This window comes from Vombatus ursinus, unplaced genomic scaffold (genome assembly GCF_900497805.2).
Source record: "Vombatus ursinus unplaced genomic scaffold, bare-nosed wombat genome assembly UNPS02014848.1, whole genome shotgun sequence".
Taxonomy (NCBI): domain Eukaryota; kingdom Metazoa; phylum Chordata; class Mammalia; order Diprotodontia; family Vombatidae; genus Vombatus; species Vombatus ursinus.
Genome location: NW_020954626.1, coordinates 7993428 through 8010341, shown reverse-complemented (window position 1 = coordinate 8010341; position 16914 = coordinate 7993428). Strand labels below are relative to the sequence as shown.

Sequence of the window (16914 nt, the reverse complement as noted above, 5' to 3'; positions counted from 1 at the left end):
CCAGATATGTTGAGGTGTTGGAATGAGCTGGTGCTCATCAATCAGACCTTTTAAAACATTTTTATTGATAATCATTTTGTTTTTTACATCATTGTAATTTTTTCAATATACTCCCCACCCTCAATGTGCTGTCCTTTAAAAAGAATTAGAATTAAGCAAGTCTTACACTGACAAATCGACTATGTCTGGAAGTGTTTGTATGGAATGTTATGTATCTGTAGTTTTCCCTTCTTTCTACCAAAATGAAGAATGTGTCATCAACTATATTTAAATGGTATTGACAGAACCCTGTGCAAGATGACTTATTCTATGCAGAGTTTATCAATATTCCACTAGGTACATTGTTAGTACATTGAAATTAGGACTTGGTTCAGTGGAAGGTTGGGCCTGTTAAGTCTCAGAGTAGCAATGTTAGAACTCCATAGCCTTCCACCAGTTCAGTCACCAAAAGATCTTGAGGACCCCAAGCACCCTAGAGTTGGAGAGAGACAGTTAAAATTTATCTTGCCGAATTGGGTTTGATGTTTCAAGGGGGGAACTGTGCGTGTTCAACAGGTCTTCTCAGACACCTGCTCCTGTGTAAATAGGCCCCTGTGTAAAGGTTAATTTCAAGCTCTAGAGGCATAATTTTTAGACTGATGTTCAAACCTTTTTTATGAAATAAGATTATAAAATCTTGGTTGTAAGTCCCTATATGCAAATTTTCCATAAAGCATAATACCTCCAGTTTTTTGTTTTTAGAGAGAAGTATGACCTTTGGCCTCCTTTCTCCCTATTTCCCTTTATGCTCCCTTCTCCCTCCCTCCACTTCCCTGTTGCTGCTTCAGCTGTAACTCTTCTTTTCTCTGCTTTTGGAATCTTGACATGACTGAATGAATTACCACATAGCAGGGTACAAGCAGTGTTTTTACTCTTCTCTGTTAAATCATCAAGGGGTCTTAACTTTTTTGTGTTGTGGATCCTTTTGGCATTTTGGTGAATCCTTTAGATGCTTTCTGAGAACAATGTTTGGGTTTTTGGGGTTTTTTTGTTTTTTGTTTTTTTAAATTCTTGTTTGTTCATTTTTGTTTTCTTTTCCCCCTGAAATTCTGGGAGAGGAGACATCCTAAGCCAGAGAATTTTTTAAAAGCCAGTCTGATCCTCTGTCTTTGGAGTCATGATACACCAAGAATGTATCTAGTTTATGTGAATCCAGATGAGGAATCCTTTGGGGAAAGGGATACCTCTTCTGCCTCGAATGACAGATGAATTCATGGAGTTAGTGAATTAGAAGAGGTTTCAAACCTCTGAGGTCTCCACCCCACACCAAAAGTATGAATATCTTTGACACACAGCCATCAGCCATTGTTTGAAAACTTCCAGTGGATTAGCAAACCTAAGTGGTAGTAGTTGGATTTGTACATTAATTTTTAAAAAAAAAAATTGAGTCCTGAATTCTCTCACCTTCTGGAATGTTTTTAAATGCATGAAATACATGGGTTTCCAAAGGAAGCCAATTATATTGAAAATAATTCTCAATTTAAAAAAAAAGCATATCAAGATCCTGTTTTTGAGATAGAGCAGTTTTTAAAAATACTTTCTGAGAATTCTGTAATAACTTTTTGGAATATGTCATTCACAATCAGAATTGGATTAAATTTGAGGAAGAGAAATATAAATGTCATTTCCATCTTTTCCTACTTTGTTATACTTCTTTCAATAGAACTGAACTTCCATTTTATTTTTTGCTGCCTGTACTTTCTCATTCACTGGTTTTACTTGTATATGAGCATGCCACCTGTTGGCAAAGTAATTGAACTACAGGTATTTTTTTTTTAATTTTTTAAAAAAATTTTTATAAAGACTTCATAAAAATTTTTTTTCACGTAACAGCTCTTTGAGGGTAGGTAGTGATCGTATTGTTATTCATACTTTACAGATGAGAAGACAGGCTCAGAGATATTTAAAGCACAGCATTAAGGCTTGCTAGGGGGAAATTTAATGAGAGGAAAAAGGAACAGTTCAGACTTCTCTAAACAGATTTTAAGACACCTGAGACCTGTCACTTCAGAAAATACCTTCTAATGGCAATCTATTATTATTAGTATATTAACTTTCTAAAACCAATATACGAAAGTTAACTTTGCAGTATTTTGTTTTAAAAGCCTTAAGACCCGGGGGGTACCATAATTAAATAATTGAAGCTTGAAGTTACTGTTTATAAGAATATGATTTGAGGGGTTGATGGTGCAGTAGATAGAGCACTAACCCTGAATTCAGGAGGATCTGAGTTCAAATTTGTCCTCAGACACTTGATACTTGCTAGCTGTGTGACCCTGGGCAAGTCACTTAATCATGCAAAAACAAAAGAAAGAATATGATTTGAAGACATGTACTGGGCCACCTATGAATCCAAACCACTGATGAAAGCAATTGTAATATGTTGTTTTCCCAATCTATATTCTTCTCACTCTGAAGAACAGTATTGTAAGTTGTTACAACACCATGCCCACATCACTCCTTACCTGGATAATTTTTCCCTTTATAGTATGATAGCTTGAATCTAGCCTGTCTTTGCTTTTACTTCTTGATTTTATATCATATATACTAGATGCAATTATAAGAATTCCTTGGTTGGCAGTCTCTGTCAGGTAATGGCCTTCCTTGCAATTAATTGCTTGTAATAAAAATAAGAACTATTTGGCAATTTCCAAATAAAAAGCACAGTGAAGTTTACTTCTTTCACACTGGGATCCCTTGTATAGTTAATGTCTAAGCCAGTGGTGGGGAACCTGTGGCCTCAAGGTTGAAGGTTCCCCACAGGTTCCCCACCCCTGGTCTAAGCTATACTTATGATCATTTTAAGTGATTTAGGGTCACTTACTGTAGCAGTTTGAATGGGAGCTGTTTTCAAATGAGGAGACTTAATCAGTTCCTTCCCCCCATTGTCCTTTTATTTTAATAATTTTTTTACATCTCCTAAATTTCCTCCTGTGTCATCTCCCTCATTCTTCCTAGAGAGCTATTCCATATAATAATAAAAGTTGACATTTATTTAGTACCTACTATGTGCCAAGCACTGTGCTAAGCACTTTCAATTATTATCTCATTCCATCCTCAGAACAACTTTTTGAAGTAAGTGCTGTTATTGTTCCCATTTTTCAGGTGAGGGAACTAAAGCCAACAGAAATTAAGTGCTTTGTTCAGGATCTCACAGCCATTTGATTTGATTTGAACTTGAGTTTACTGACTCCTGGCCTGGTGTTGTATTCACTTTGCCACGTACTTGTTGTAACATATAATAGGATTTAATATAACAATTTTTTAAAGGAAGAAAGTATCAACAAAACTGGTTATCAACAAAACATTGAAAAAATTCTGATAATATATGTATTGTTCTTCAACCATAAACCTCCTGAAAGACTGTCCTCCCACTCACTTTGAATTCTTCCACTTGGCATGATTATCTCCAAATGAGTGACTATAGAAATTAAGCATCTATCTTAGAAAAGGGAAAAGGTGAAAATACACATGGACGCACACGACTCAGGGATCTAGAAGAGATTTATTAAGGCTATTCTGTATAGCTGACATACTTCATAAGAGCTGGGTTATAAGTATGAGGTTGGGTGCTGTGGTCTTCCAAAATCCGTCTCCAGATTGAGGTGGTGTGACACTCCTAAGACAATTTCCCATCTTTCCCCTTTTGTACAGGAATCTGAAATGTATTAGCAATACACCTTTCCTTTTTTGGAGGGAGTTCTAGGTAGTGAAGAAAGGAAAAACAAAATATTTGTTCTTCTGCTTCCATATCTTTGAGTACTGTAATTTGTTGAGTGGGATAAGAATCATAGGAATTCAGTATTCTCCAATGGAGAGGTCAGTTAACAAAGGGGATGTGAAGGATAATATGCCAGGTGCTATGGGACTATTTGGGCCCAGATGGACATACACACACACACACACACACACACACACACACGTGTGTGTGTGTGTGTGTGTGTGTATATATATATGAAATTTTAATTGGGGAGACCTCAGTTGGTTTTTTAAGGATGACAGTAATAGAGAATGAAAAGTAATTAAAACTACATCGTTATGCAAGATAGTAGCCAATTAATATGAGCACACATTTTCCCGGGGAGTTCTATCAATAAATTGCCTTGCCATTACCAGGAGGATGGTCTTGGGTGGTTCTCTCAAGTGAGGATCAAAGGCCCTCATGGTAGAGATGCTTACAGCTTTATCCTTTACATGTAATTCCACACATGAATGCTAACTCAGATTTTCCAAGGCAGGAATTAACTTGCAGTGCAAATGATGCTAACATGGAGGGGAAAAAAGTCTCCATTATCAATGTTGCTGTGTATAAATGTGTGTGGTTGGTCTTTTTTTTAGCATGCAATATCAATTTCTTTGTTTTCCCCAGAGGAAGGATTGTATTTACAGTTACAACTTCTAAAAAGCAATATATTCTTGGGCACATCATAAGAAGGGTCATAGAAGTCATAAATAAAATACTGTGAAATGAATCATGTTAGTTTTAGTTTTAAAGAACCTTAATAATGAAAGTAGTAAAAGAGGTTTATAATTGCTCAATTTTTCCTTTTTAAAAAAAAATGACACTTTAAATACATGATCTGTGACATATTGTTAGTCATTTATGATTGACTTGATGTTGAACCTTTGCTTAGGAACACAATCCCTAATTATAATGTTCCTTTGGAAAATATGACTTAACTTATGGCATTGTTTGAATACTTTGTGAGGACAATCCTGGACTGCCTATGATCAGCTAAGAAACAATTTGTGATTGACATTTATATCCAAAAAAGGATATATTAAATTGTTAGAAGAGTCCTAACTGCACATGATACTATGTAGGGAGTTACTAAATCAGGTGGGTTTTTTTTTCTTTTTTAAGTGCAAGCTATTAACTTTAAATTCTTTTTATTAGCAGCTCTTTGAGGGGGGGGGCGTTGGGGTTAAGTGACTTGCCCAAGGTCACACAGCTAGTAAGTGTCAAGTGTTTGGTCTGAGGCCAGATTTGAACTCAGGTCCTCCTGACTTCAGGGTCGGTGCTGCCACCTAGCTGTCCCCTAAATTCTTTTATTGATATCTTTTGTTTCATTTCCCAAAATATCCTTCCTCTAGGCCCTAGCCAGAACCAACCCTAGTAACAAAGGGGAAGGGGAAGAGGGGAAGCAGTTCAGAAAAACTACTGTATCAACCAGGTCTGATAGTATATCCTTTACTTCTGCCAAGAAAAAGATATATTTTCTCGCCTCATCCTGGGGTCAAGCTTGGTAATAACGGCAAAAAGTTGTGTTTTTATTATTATTATTCCCACTTATGTTATTGTAGTCATACATATTATTTTCCTGTTTCCTTTTACTTTGTTTTGTATCAGTTTGTGTTCTGTTTTTATATTACCTACATTTCCTTATTTCTTTTTTGCCCTGAGAAGCAGCAAGCTGGGTCAAAGTGAATAAAGTGATGGGCCTGTAGTCTGGAACATTTGAATTAAAATCTGGCCTCAGACACCTACTAGCTGTGTGACCTTGGGCAAGTCACTGCCTCAGTTTCCTAAATTGTAAAATGGGGATAATAATTGCACCTACCTCACAGGGTTTTTGTGAGTATCAAATGAGCAGTATTTATAAAATACTTAGCACAGCACTTGGCAAATAGTAGACGATAAATAGTTTTTCTTTCCTCTCTTTCTTCCCTTCCTCTCTTAGAGAACCATCTCTTAAAGAATAAAAATGAGGGGGGGAAATGCAACAACATCAACATAATTTAAATATCTAATGTTATATGTAGTGTTTCTACTATGTAGGATTAAGTTTTGATGGTGTTTATTTTTTGTGTTTGGTTGGAGTTTATTTTGTTTTGGGCTATTCTTTCCATTTCCGTTTCCATTTCCGTTGTCATCATATATGTTGTTTTCCTGGTTCTGCTTCACTTTGTATCAGTTCATCTAAATCCTGCCATGCTTCTAAATTATGTGCTTTTTCTATAGAATTCCACTTTTTAAAAAATGTAACTTTATTTTCCAAGGATAGCCTTTTTATTATACCTTATGTTCATCATCAGGGCTTGAAAAGTCTAGTGTTTACCTAGCTGCTGGTGATAGTTTGCTTTATTTTGGCCTATGGGAATTAATTAGAATCAAGTACTCAGTGGGTTGAATCTCAGAGTTGGGGCTACTGTTTGAGAAACATTTTTATGCCACTGCTATATCTGGGGTTATGGACCAGTTTTGAATGATATTTACAGGGAGAGAAGGCAACTTGAATTTATTTAATTTTCTTTTCTATTTCTAAAATTTTGTTTATTTTATTCTTAAGAAATAAAACAAACATTTCCTAACATAGAATAGGAAAAAAAAGATGATTGTTCATGAAACTGCAAATTTATTATGTACAACTTCCTATTCCTTTTAAATATGTAATAAAGGTATCATGTAACTTTTTTCCTTTTTATTCTTCCACCCTCACCACCCCCCATGGCTACCATTAGACACAGATATGTATATCTATGTAAAACCATTCTATACATACTTCTATACCAGTTCTTTCTTTGGATGCAAATAGCATCTTTCTTCATATATTCTTTGTAGTTAATTTGGGTGTTTATAACAGTCAAAATGACTTAGTCACTCAAAGTTGTTTTTGAAACGGTATCGCTGTTACTGTATGCAACATTCTCTTGGTTCTGCTCATTTTACTCTTCATTATTTTGTGCAAGTCTGTCCTTCTTTATCTAAGATCATTGAGCTCATCATTTCTTATAACAGTAGTATTCCATCATGAGCATATACCACAACTTGTTCAGCTATTCCCCAATTGATGGGCATCCCCACAATTTCCAGTTCTTTGCCACCACAAAGAGAGCTGCTGTAAATTTTTTAGAACATATTGGTTATTTTCCTTTTTCTGTAATCATTTTGGGGAACAGACCTAGTAGTAGTATTGCTGGGTCAAAAGGTATGAGCAGCTTAATAACTCTTTGGGCATAATCCGAGATTGCTCTCCAAAATGGCTGGATCAGTTCCACCAACATTGAATTAGTGTCCCAGTTTTTCCACATCCCCTCCAACATTTGTCATTCTCCCCTCCAATCATTTTAGGCAATCTAGTAGATGTAAAATGATATCTCAAAGTTGTTTTAATTTTTATTTCTCTAATCAGTAATGATTGGGAGCATTTTTTCCATATGACTATAAATTGTCTTGATTTCTTCATTGGAAAACTGCCTGTTCACATCCTTTGACCATTTATCATTTGGAGAATGACTTATATTCTTATAGATTTGACAAAGTTTTTTATATATTTGAGATATGAGACCTTTATCTGAGAATCTGTCTATAAATTTTTTTTCCCAATTTTCTGCTTTCCTTTTGATCTTGCCTACATTTGTTTGATTTGTACAAAATCTTTTCAATTTAATTTAATAATCCATTTCACACTTCCCTCTGCTCTCTATCTCTAGCTTATTCGTAAATTGTTTGTCTATCCATAAGTCTGATAGGTAATATGTTCTGTGTTCTTCAGATTTTCTTGTAATAGCTCTCTTTATGTCTAGGTCATGTATCATTTGAATTTAAAGGATTGTGAGGAGTTGGGTCCGTTACCTCTCCCCACCTACCTACCCCCATTACAACTGTTGTGAGAAAGAAAAACTAGATATAGCAGTTTGATACATGGCAGTGTCATATTAAAAGTTACTTGAGACCATTTCATATTCCGGGTTAGGTATTTTTGTTTTGCCATTCATTTGTTTATTTTGTTCCCTGTGCTTATTAATACGTTATCTTTACAGGGTATTGAAAAATTGGGAAATAGGCAGGATACCAGATTATTCAAACTTGCCCTATCTATTCCTCTTATCCGTGAAGCCTGGGGCCCATTCAGTGAACTACTTATTTAATATTTATAACTCCTAGTATTAGGAGAAAAAAGAAATGTTTTATATATTGTGAACTATAGCTCTTCTTTTCCATGTTGGAAATTGTAGGAGACACTAAGTTATCCCAAATATTAGTTGCTATACATTGAAGTTTTTTAATTGGTTATTTGTTTTGTTGTTTGTCATTTTAGTAGTACAGGACTTGACAGTGTTATTTAATTACAGCCATATGATTTACTTGGGTTATGTTTTTTGTGGGATTTTGTTTCATTAGCTTTTCAGGGTTATTCTTTCTATAGCTCTTTGCTATAAAGAATCTAAAAACATGACAGGTTAAATGGAAATGTCTCTACAGATAGAATTTGAGATCTGTTTATTGCCAGAAATAACATAACTAAAATCTTCTTATTCATCAAAATATTAGTTCTAAAGAATTTTAAATTCCTCACCATGAGATTTTTTTTTTTGGTCTGATATTACTTAGAAGTATATTTATAGTGGTATTTAGATAGATGTGCAGACTGTGTCATTCTTCTGAAACCTTTCTCTCTAAATAATACCTGTGGTGTCTTTAAAAATCCTGTGGTCTTTTCTTAATTCTCATCTTTCTTTACCTCTTTATACCATTTCCCTTGGACACCCTCTTTTCTTGGATACTTTGTCCTTTGGATCTTTGTGACATTGTTTTCTGTGTTCTTCTCATAACCTGTCTGTCCCCACTTCATTTTCTTTTGCTGGATCATAGATTTAGGGCTGAAAGGGACTTGAGAGTCCATCTCATATCCTTTTTTTTTTTTCCAGTTGAGGAAACTAAGAATTAGAACAATAGGAGGAACCACAAGAAAGAAGAAACAAAACAAAATAGAAGAGAAAAAAAAGAGCAAATAGTATGCTTCAATCTGCATTCCGATTCCATAGTTCTTTATCTGACTACCATATTTCATTTAATTTCATCCCTTTTATAGTTTCTTTTTCTATATTTAAGTCTGTCATCCAGCAGAAACTCACTTAAATGTACACTGTTATGAGTGGGTCTCAATTTATTTACCATCTAATTATTGCCCAATTCCCCAAAGTTCATTTGTTAAATAGTAAACCATTTTCCTGGGTCTTATTTTCTGTACGTACTTTTGTGTATGTTTGGTTGATATATGTTCTCTATCTATTCTGCTGATCTACTTCTCTCTCTTTTTTTTGTGCCCAGTACCAGATAGTTTAGGGGAATAAGTAATTTACAATACGTTTTCAAGTCTGAGTGAAAGACCAACTTTACTAGCTGTTATTATCAGGGAACCCTGATAAGATATTCTGACCCACTTATTTTTCATATACTTCATTATTCATCTAGTTCTATCAAGAAAGCTGTTGATATTGATTTATAGTAAATTAAATATGTAAACCAAAGTTTAATATATAAACCAGTTATTATAGTATCATTCACAGGGAGTAATTACCTGGGTTTTGTCATATTTTGTGTTGTTACCATCTAACTCAGAAAGTGTTATAGAATTCTAAAATCAAATCTTATTTCAATTTAACTTGAGAAAAGGAAAGTACTTTTAAAAATAGGCAGGGAAATTAGACAATGGATGTCCCCTCTCTGAAAATCACTTGTGGAATAATTGACACTGGAGAAAAAGGGCACATAGGCATTTCATTGGCAGAGAGATAATGGAGTTTTGTAACTTCTACAAGGTGATTAATTAGCTGTCCCCATCCTTCACTGTACTATCCTTAATTCACACATAGTCTAGTGCCATGAACATCATAGCTACTTGTTAAATTTTGTTGAATTTTTCTTCTAAGCGTAGGGAAAATCTGGAAAGTTAATTTAGTGAGCTTCTATCAGTGTAATTCACATTCCATTACTAATCTTGCCTTCCAAATTTGGCTTCTCTGTGTATTGATAGATGTGTTACAACAATGGTGGCAACCTTTGAAAAGTATCATTTTCATCCCTTTCTTCTGGTGGGAGTTGGGAGGGTAGGAGGAATAAAGAATGAAAGGGGAATGAATTTACCAAATAGATAAATCAGGTTTTTATTCTTTGTTCAAGGTTTCCTTGATTTGCTTTATTTAAATAAGTTTTTTACCACAGTAAAATATTTCGTGTATGTGAGATGATTATCAGGAACTCATTTCAGTAAATAGTGTATATGCATATATATATATAAAACAAGTAATGTAGATAAAGCTTCTATTAAAGTGAACCTTAGGGACTAGAATTTTATTTAAATCAAATGCATTTTAATGGCTTTATCTCTTTTACAGACAGGAAAACCAAGATTTATTGACTTGTCTGACATCGTACAGTGAGTTTCATGGAGGTGAGAGTTAGACCTGAGGACTTCTGAATTCCCAGTTCCGTGTTTTAATTGGCATGAATCAAATGACATACAATACATACTGATGTTTGTCATTTGGGGGACATTTTACAGAAAGTTAGCTCTGGAACTTGATGGGTGACAACCCTCTCCACCCTAAAGGTAAGTGGTGTTGTAGCTGCTACTACTATGCTGTTGGTAATCTTTAATTAGGTTCATGGGGTAATTTCTAGATATGGCATTGGCTGAGACTTTAATTTTGCCTAATTATCTGAATAATTAATCAGATGCAGTATTATTGAGTATCTGTTGTACACCTAGTATTGAGTTAGGTTCCAGCCTATGGCAATAAGAATTAACAAAGGGAGCTTACAGTCTGTTTGGGGAGATAAAACTTATACAATCAAAGTAATTAGCAAACAGTATACAACTTTATGTAATTAAGTTTTGAGTTGAGTAGTACAAACCATGAGTGCAGTAATGGTCATAAGGAAAAATCATTTGTTGGCTGAAGTAGTTGGAAAAGGCTTTTCATGGGTGATGTAAGACCAGACCTGAATTTTGAATAGTATTTGAGTAGGCAGAAGGAAAGGAGGAGAGTTTTCCAGATGAGAGAAGCAGCATGAACATAAAACATAAAATAAACAGAAGTATATAGGATGTTAATAGTCCAGCATAAATTAAAATACCTTTTAGTCATTCGAATTTTTTGAAGAGCAAGGTGACATAATTTAGAAGAGAAAATATATGATACTGATTAAGTGGAAGTCCTTCCCATAGATGGAAGGTATAATGATAATCATGTAGTATTTGCCCAGGATACTACCATTATATCTTGACTTTTGCATTGGATGAAATTTTTTGGATTTTTAATTTAAAATGGAATTTTCAGGTCTTCTTTTTTGCATGTCCTCTTAAAATTATTGTTTCTAAACATATTATATCTTTTTACATTTATATAACCTTTCATTTTTTGAAAAGAAATATGCTTTCAAAATCTATACCTGTTTTATTAGATAATTTTAAAATGGCTGAACTATTTATGGAGTGTGAAGAAGAAGAGCTAGAACCATGGCAGAAGAAAGTAAAAGAAGTTGAGGATGATGATGATGATGATGATGATGATGATGAGCCAATCTTTGTTGGGGAGATTGCAAGTTCAAAACCAGCCATTTCAAGTAAGAATTCACTTTCAAAAAGTTAAATTTTGCAAAGTATTGCATATGAAAAGAAGTCATAGCAGTGCCTATAGTAAGGCAGTATTTGATTATAAATCTGGAAGCTAAGAATTCGTGTTTGACTCACTTTATGCATTAAATTAAGCCATTTTCTTATCTTTTTCTAATGTAATAGTGTATGGTTTATTGTCACCATTATAACTAGAAAACATTAATATAGATTTTAAGTATATATCAGAGATTTCCAGTGGGTCTGGAAAAATAGTTTTTAAACTTCATTTTAACTTTTAAACAAGGAAATATGGGAAAGGGAAATGGGATAACATGTTAGTCACTGAAGATCCTATTTAGTAGATAAAATAATGTCTTTTAATAGTTCAGGGATTGTAAAACTGTAATAACAGTGCACTTCTTCATATATAAAACATTCAGCAACCTAAGCCATCCATATCAGTGGTCGGCAAATTAGGCAAATTATGTCCACTGCCTATTTTTGGCTGCTCTTTTATGGTTGGCCTGCGAGCTAGGAAAGTTTTTAGATTTTTTAAATACAGTAAAACTTTATTTTAAAATATAAAACCATTCTTAGCTTACTACTTGTGAACACCAAAAATTAATGAAAAGCATATCCAAGCATCTGAAATAGTTGTTAGCCCATGCACTTGACTTGATAAAACAAGTCTTAAGAACCTCACTCAAATCCGGATTATTGTTTTTGTGCACAATTCTTATGAATTTGATTATTTAATTTTATAGTACTCAGTAAGATTAAGTTGGAGTTAGCACCATTAATAAGACTACCACTTTTGAAATCTGTTATAGGCCAATACTCATATGATGTAGACACTTTCTTTAAGGAGAAAAAACAATCCTTAACAGTAACCATAAAGATATGAAGTACACAGTTAATTTTGAAAGAAGGATGATAGTAGATTACCTTTCCTGGACCCAGTTAGGCCTATTTTGACACAAAGCTAAGAGAATTTCCAAAACCATTAGCAAAAAAAAGAATAGAATAAAATAGCTAGCATTTACATAGTACTTTAAGAATTGCAAAGCACTTTACAAATATTATCTCATTTGGTCCTCACAACAACCCTGGTAAGTAAGTGCCATTATTATCCTCATTTCACAGATAAGACAACTGAAGCATACAGAGGGTGAGTGAGTTGTCTAGGGTCACACAACTAGTAAGTTGACTGAGGCCAGATTTGGACTCAAGACTTCCTGACTTCAAGTCTACACTATTAGTCATTCCTCTTCCCACTAGAAGAAAGAAAGGAAAGAATGTTTTATTGTCCACCACAAATAAAGAGGAGAAAGCCTAGCAAAAGATTGTCTTAGATTTACTGGACTTGGTGAAATTGGCTACCAGAAATTTTCTTGGCCATAATATCTCATACTAAGGTATCAAGGAGTTAGCATCTATATCAACAGGAGTGCACACTGATAAAGTCAAGAGACATTTTGAATTATTGATAATTGAAATTTAATTATTGATATTTATAATGATTCTGAATCTTTAAGAAAAGCTTAAAGTATGTTTGGAATACTCTTATTTAAGATGGCAAGGTAGTGTATAATCATGCTAAAAAGATTTCTTTCAAGTTCGTTTAATTTGGAGGATTCATTTTTGTGATCTAATTTCCAAAAACTAAATGGTATGTTGCTGTATTAATAGACATAATAACTTGATTACAAATGTTGATAATAGGATTTTTAGAGTATCCTCACTAAAATGCATGCAAGCCTAGGAAAGGAAGGAAATCTATGGGTAAGGAGCAGAGTAGTTCTTCATTGTTGGTTTATGAAGATTTTAATGTTCTTTTAACTTTAAATTACTATGGATCATTTGATTTGTTGATGAAACTTTTCATACAAGTTACCCAAGATCACGTTAAAAATATGACACAATGGTTAAAATTGTCCATATAACAACACAGAAAAATGATATATACAAAATTTTTTAATAAAAAGAATAAACAATTCTTTTAGCTATTTAATGTACAAGATCATTTCAAATTGGTAGAACTCAAGAATATCTGTTACTATGCCAATGCTTAGACAGAGACAAGAGACTAATTTTGCTTCTGGACACATTGGTGTAATTTTATCTTGTTCTGATTTAAAACTGTTGAGAAAGCATTGATCACTATTTTACTATAGCATCTTAGATTTGTTGACAAAAAAAAATGCTTCTTAGATTATAAAAAGAGGTATTTGGTGGCATAATGTTAGTTAATAAAGTAATTTGGGAAGAATATCCTTTAATATTTCATCATCAATTTGTCATCTTTTTATTTCTCTGGATTACAGTTATAAAAATTGAAATTAAAACTTCTATATGTTCCTTTTAAAATCCTATTATTATACCTTATAGTTGATAGCAGTATGGACCTGAAAGATTTGTTTAATTTTACCAAAGTGAGAATTGACATATCCTAGTGGGATTACTGTTTCTGAACTTCTTACTCAAAATAAAAAAGATCTTTATGATTTTCTATGTAAACCTTGTATAGTAAATATAGTACATTAGACTTGGAGACAGAAATCCTAGTTCAAATCAGTCCCAGACACTTAAAAGTTTCGTGACCCTGGGCAAGTCATTTAACCTCAGGTACACCTTCCTCAGCTATAAAATAGGGATAATAGTAATATTTACCTCACAGGGTTGTACTTGGTGAGCATTATAAATGAGCTTCATTTCTAGAATATGTAAGCTATATGAGTTGCATACAAACAGCAGTGCAATACACACCAACATTTCTGACTATGAGATACAATATTGTGTAATATGTGTATGTTATAGATGAATTTATAAATCATAGTTATTATTCTAGTTTTTAGGGCCTATAACTAAAATTAAAAAAAAAAAAAAAGACATGTTGCTCATTTCCCTGGAAGTTTTAAATTGATAATGAAAACTTTTGTAGGATGATGAAACCTTACCCTAGGGATCTAATTTTTAAAATTATGATGTTTTTAGTGTGTGGAGAAATCTGTTTCCATAGTAAGTAAATAAATACCATTTCAAGGTATAGATCTATACAGGCAGACCCTAAATTTAGCTATTGTAGGTTTTCTATCTAGATCAACCATTTCGTCTCTTCTGTAACTTGTTGAAATGTACTTTTCTTCCCTTTTTCAACCCTCTACAGCTTTGATCTGCCTCTCTTCTTCCCTGCTCCAGCCACTTACTTACTTCTACTTAGGCTCAATATACTATAGAGTCTGCAGTTGCAGGAATGGTGGTAGCAAGGGAAGAGAGGAATAAAGCTATTCCTCTTTTTTTCTGTCTTCTGCTTCTACCACAGCATGCCTTAGCCCTTGGTCCATCTCTTTACTTTTACCTTTACCTTGTACCCAGAACTCAATCTGGCTACTGGGATGAAATGCCTTCATGGCCTAAGTTTGATTTTACTTTAAAGTATAAATGAATTTTATTGCTGTCCATTGAATATCCGAAAGATTCCATTAATAACTCTCCTTAGAAGATCTGTGTGAAAGGAGGGGAAATTTTTTCATTTCTTTCCTCTTTCCCATAATTCATCATAGTATTGTCCTTTACAAGACATTGAAAGGACCTGACTGGTACTTTTAGGGAACAGAGTGTAGGAAAGAAATTATAAAACACCTATATAATGAAGAGGAATCTTTGTTGGAAGCAACATTGGCAGTGGAAAGGGAAGCAATTGACTATATACTTGAACCAGTCTTTGAAAGCTTTAGAAAAAATAAAGGGGTTAAATATCTTCAGGATATTTTGCCTTTATAGTTCCTTGTTCCTTGGTCCCATTCCTCAGCTTCCTTTCACCTTCCATCATCCATTGTAACAGTCAGGGGAAATTTATTCTTGGTGTTCAGAATTGGAGCCTCATGTATTTTCCCAACACAACATTGTCTCATAGTGGTTAAATTTTATAGTGCAGTACTATACTTAAGGTTCATTATAAGTTAAGTAGACTTGTATAGGCTGGTCTGAAAACCTGAACCAAATAGAATGTCATCTATGAAGAGTTATGAAGTTGAGACTTACAAGTATTAACATTTGTGTAAGAAGATATTAAAGCTAGAAATGTCAGGTTTCTTAAATACTAGATTATGAAGTTAATAAATGTTTAAGAAATAGTTATCAGATGCAAGATACGTTCATTTATTGAGTATCTTACAAAATTTGTCATCTTAGTTGTAAGAGCTAGTATTTTCCCAAAACAGGAAACTATTAAACATTGGTCCTAACTATTGTAATCTTAATAGATATTTTGAACAGAGTCAACCCCAGCTCATCATCAAGAGGAATACAGAATGGCGCCACCAATAGAGGTATTTTTTTGTTGTGCTATCATAATTTTTGCACAAAGTATGAGACAAGTAATTCAATTATGAAAATGCTTCACTATATTATAAATTATATAGGTGCTGTTGCTTCATTCAAGCCAACCAGTCAACACTACATGACTCCAACATCAAATACTGTGGCAGCTTCACCAGTTTTTCAGTCTATATCAAGATCCACAGCTAGTTCTGTTGCTCAGCCATTATCTAAACCTGTAAGTATTTTGGAAGGTCAGTCATTTCAGAGACCTCTTGTTTATCAGCACTGGCAGAGTCCTAGTAATAACCATAACTATTTTCAAGAAATAGTACTCCTCTATATGATAGTCAAATCGGTACTCATACCAGTGGCTGTAGTAATTGCCCAACCTATAATAAATTAGATAGAGTGCTTAATTTAAATAGGAATGATATTGAATATTGAGGTCCTAATTTTACTTAGCTGTAAAGTATAATTAGCATAATCACAGGCTAAATATTTGGTAAAGCAAACAAGCTTTTGTTATTGGAGAAGTGTTAGGTGGGCAGTTTCAATTCTTATCTTAAACAATAAAAGGATTTATTTATAAATATTACCTAGGCATAAAATATTAAAAGTTCATTTTAATATAGTTCATTTTAACTCAAGTTATTGCTTTGAGAAATTGCAGTAAGCTTGTGAGAAATCATCATATGTTCAGTCATTTGAGAAAAAAATCAGTACATGAAATTGCATACAAGATTTAATGAAAAATCATACAACAAAATTGTTTAAAATTAAAATCTAATAGCTATTTCTTTGGTTCAATGTAAAAGGTATGCCAGGGCCCATATATGGAAATATGCCCAATAGGGCCCTGCAGAGGTTTGACACATATAGGACTACTGAAAAATTATTATTATTATTATTATTAAGTATTATTATTAGTTATAGTTGAGCTCACTTGTGAAAGTAAACATTGTTACCTTCTTTGTGCCTTCCTTTTAAAGTCTAATTTTTTTCTTTAGTACCTTCTACTGTGTTTATTTTTTAATACCAATTTTGAAGTAACTGACTTTACCCTAGTTCTCTGAAGTGTATATGGACATTTCATTTTATTTTGCATGATCCTAAAGGATTCTTTTAACCTAGGTAAGCTTACATCATATTATGTAAATATTTACCTTTATAGGAATAAGCTAAATCTGAATGATAGGATCATATGATT

General features: G+C 33.5%; 1 protein-coding gene across 9 annotated transcripts in view; it reads left to right on the top strand.

The window, feature by feature from the left end:
- ZNF280D (zinc finger protein 280D) overlaps nucleotides 1-16914 on the top strand; it is a 146174-nt gene that overhangs the window by 8807 nt on the left and 120453 nt on the right. For all 9 annotated transcript variants that reach the window (XR_003567195.1, XR_003567194.1, XM_027840825.1 and 6 more), the window contains 4 exons: nucleotides 10162-10376; nucleotides 11231-11392; nucleotides 15650-15715; nucleotides 15809-15942. Coding sequence is in view for 7 of the 9 variants with exons in the window: in XM_027840825.1 (XP_027696626.1) it covers nucleotides 10349-10376; nucleotides 11231-11392; nucleotides 15650-15715; nucleotides 15809-15942 (390 nt within the window). In the remaining 2 variants the exon portion in view is untranslated. The remainder of the gene's footprint in view (nucleotides 1-10161; nucleotides 10377-11230; nucleotides 11393-15649; nucleotides 15716-15808; nucleotides 15943-16914) is intronic.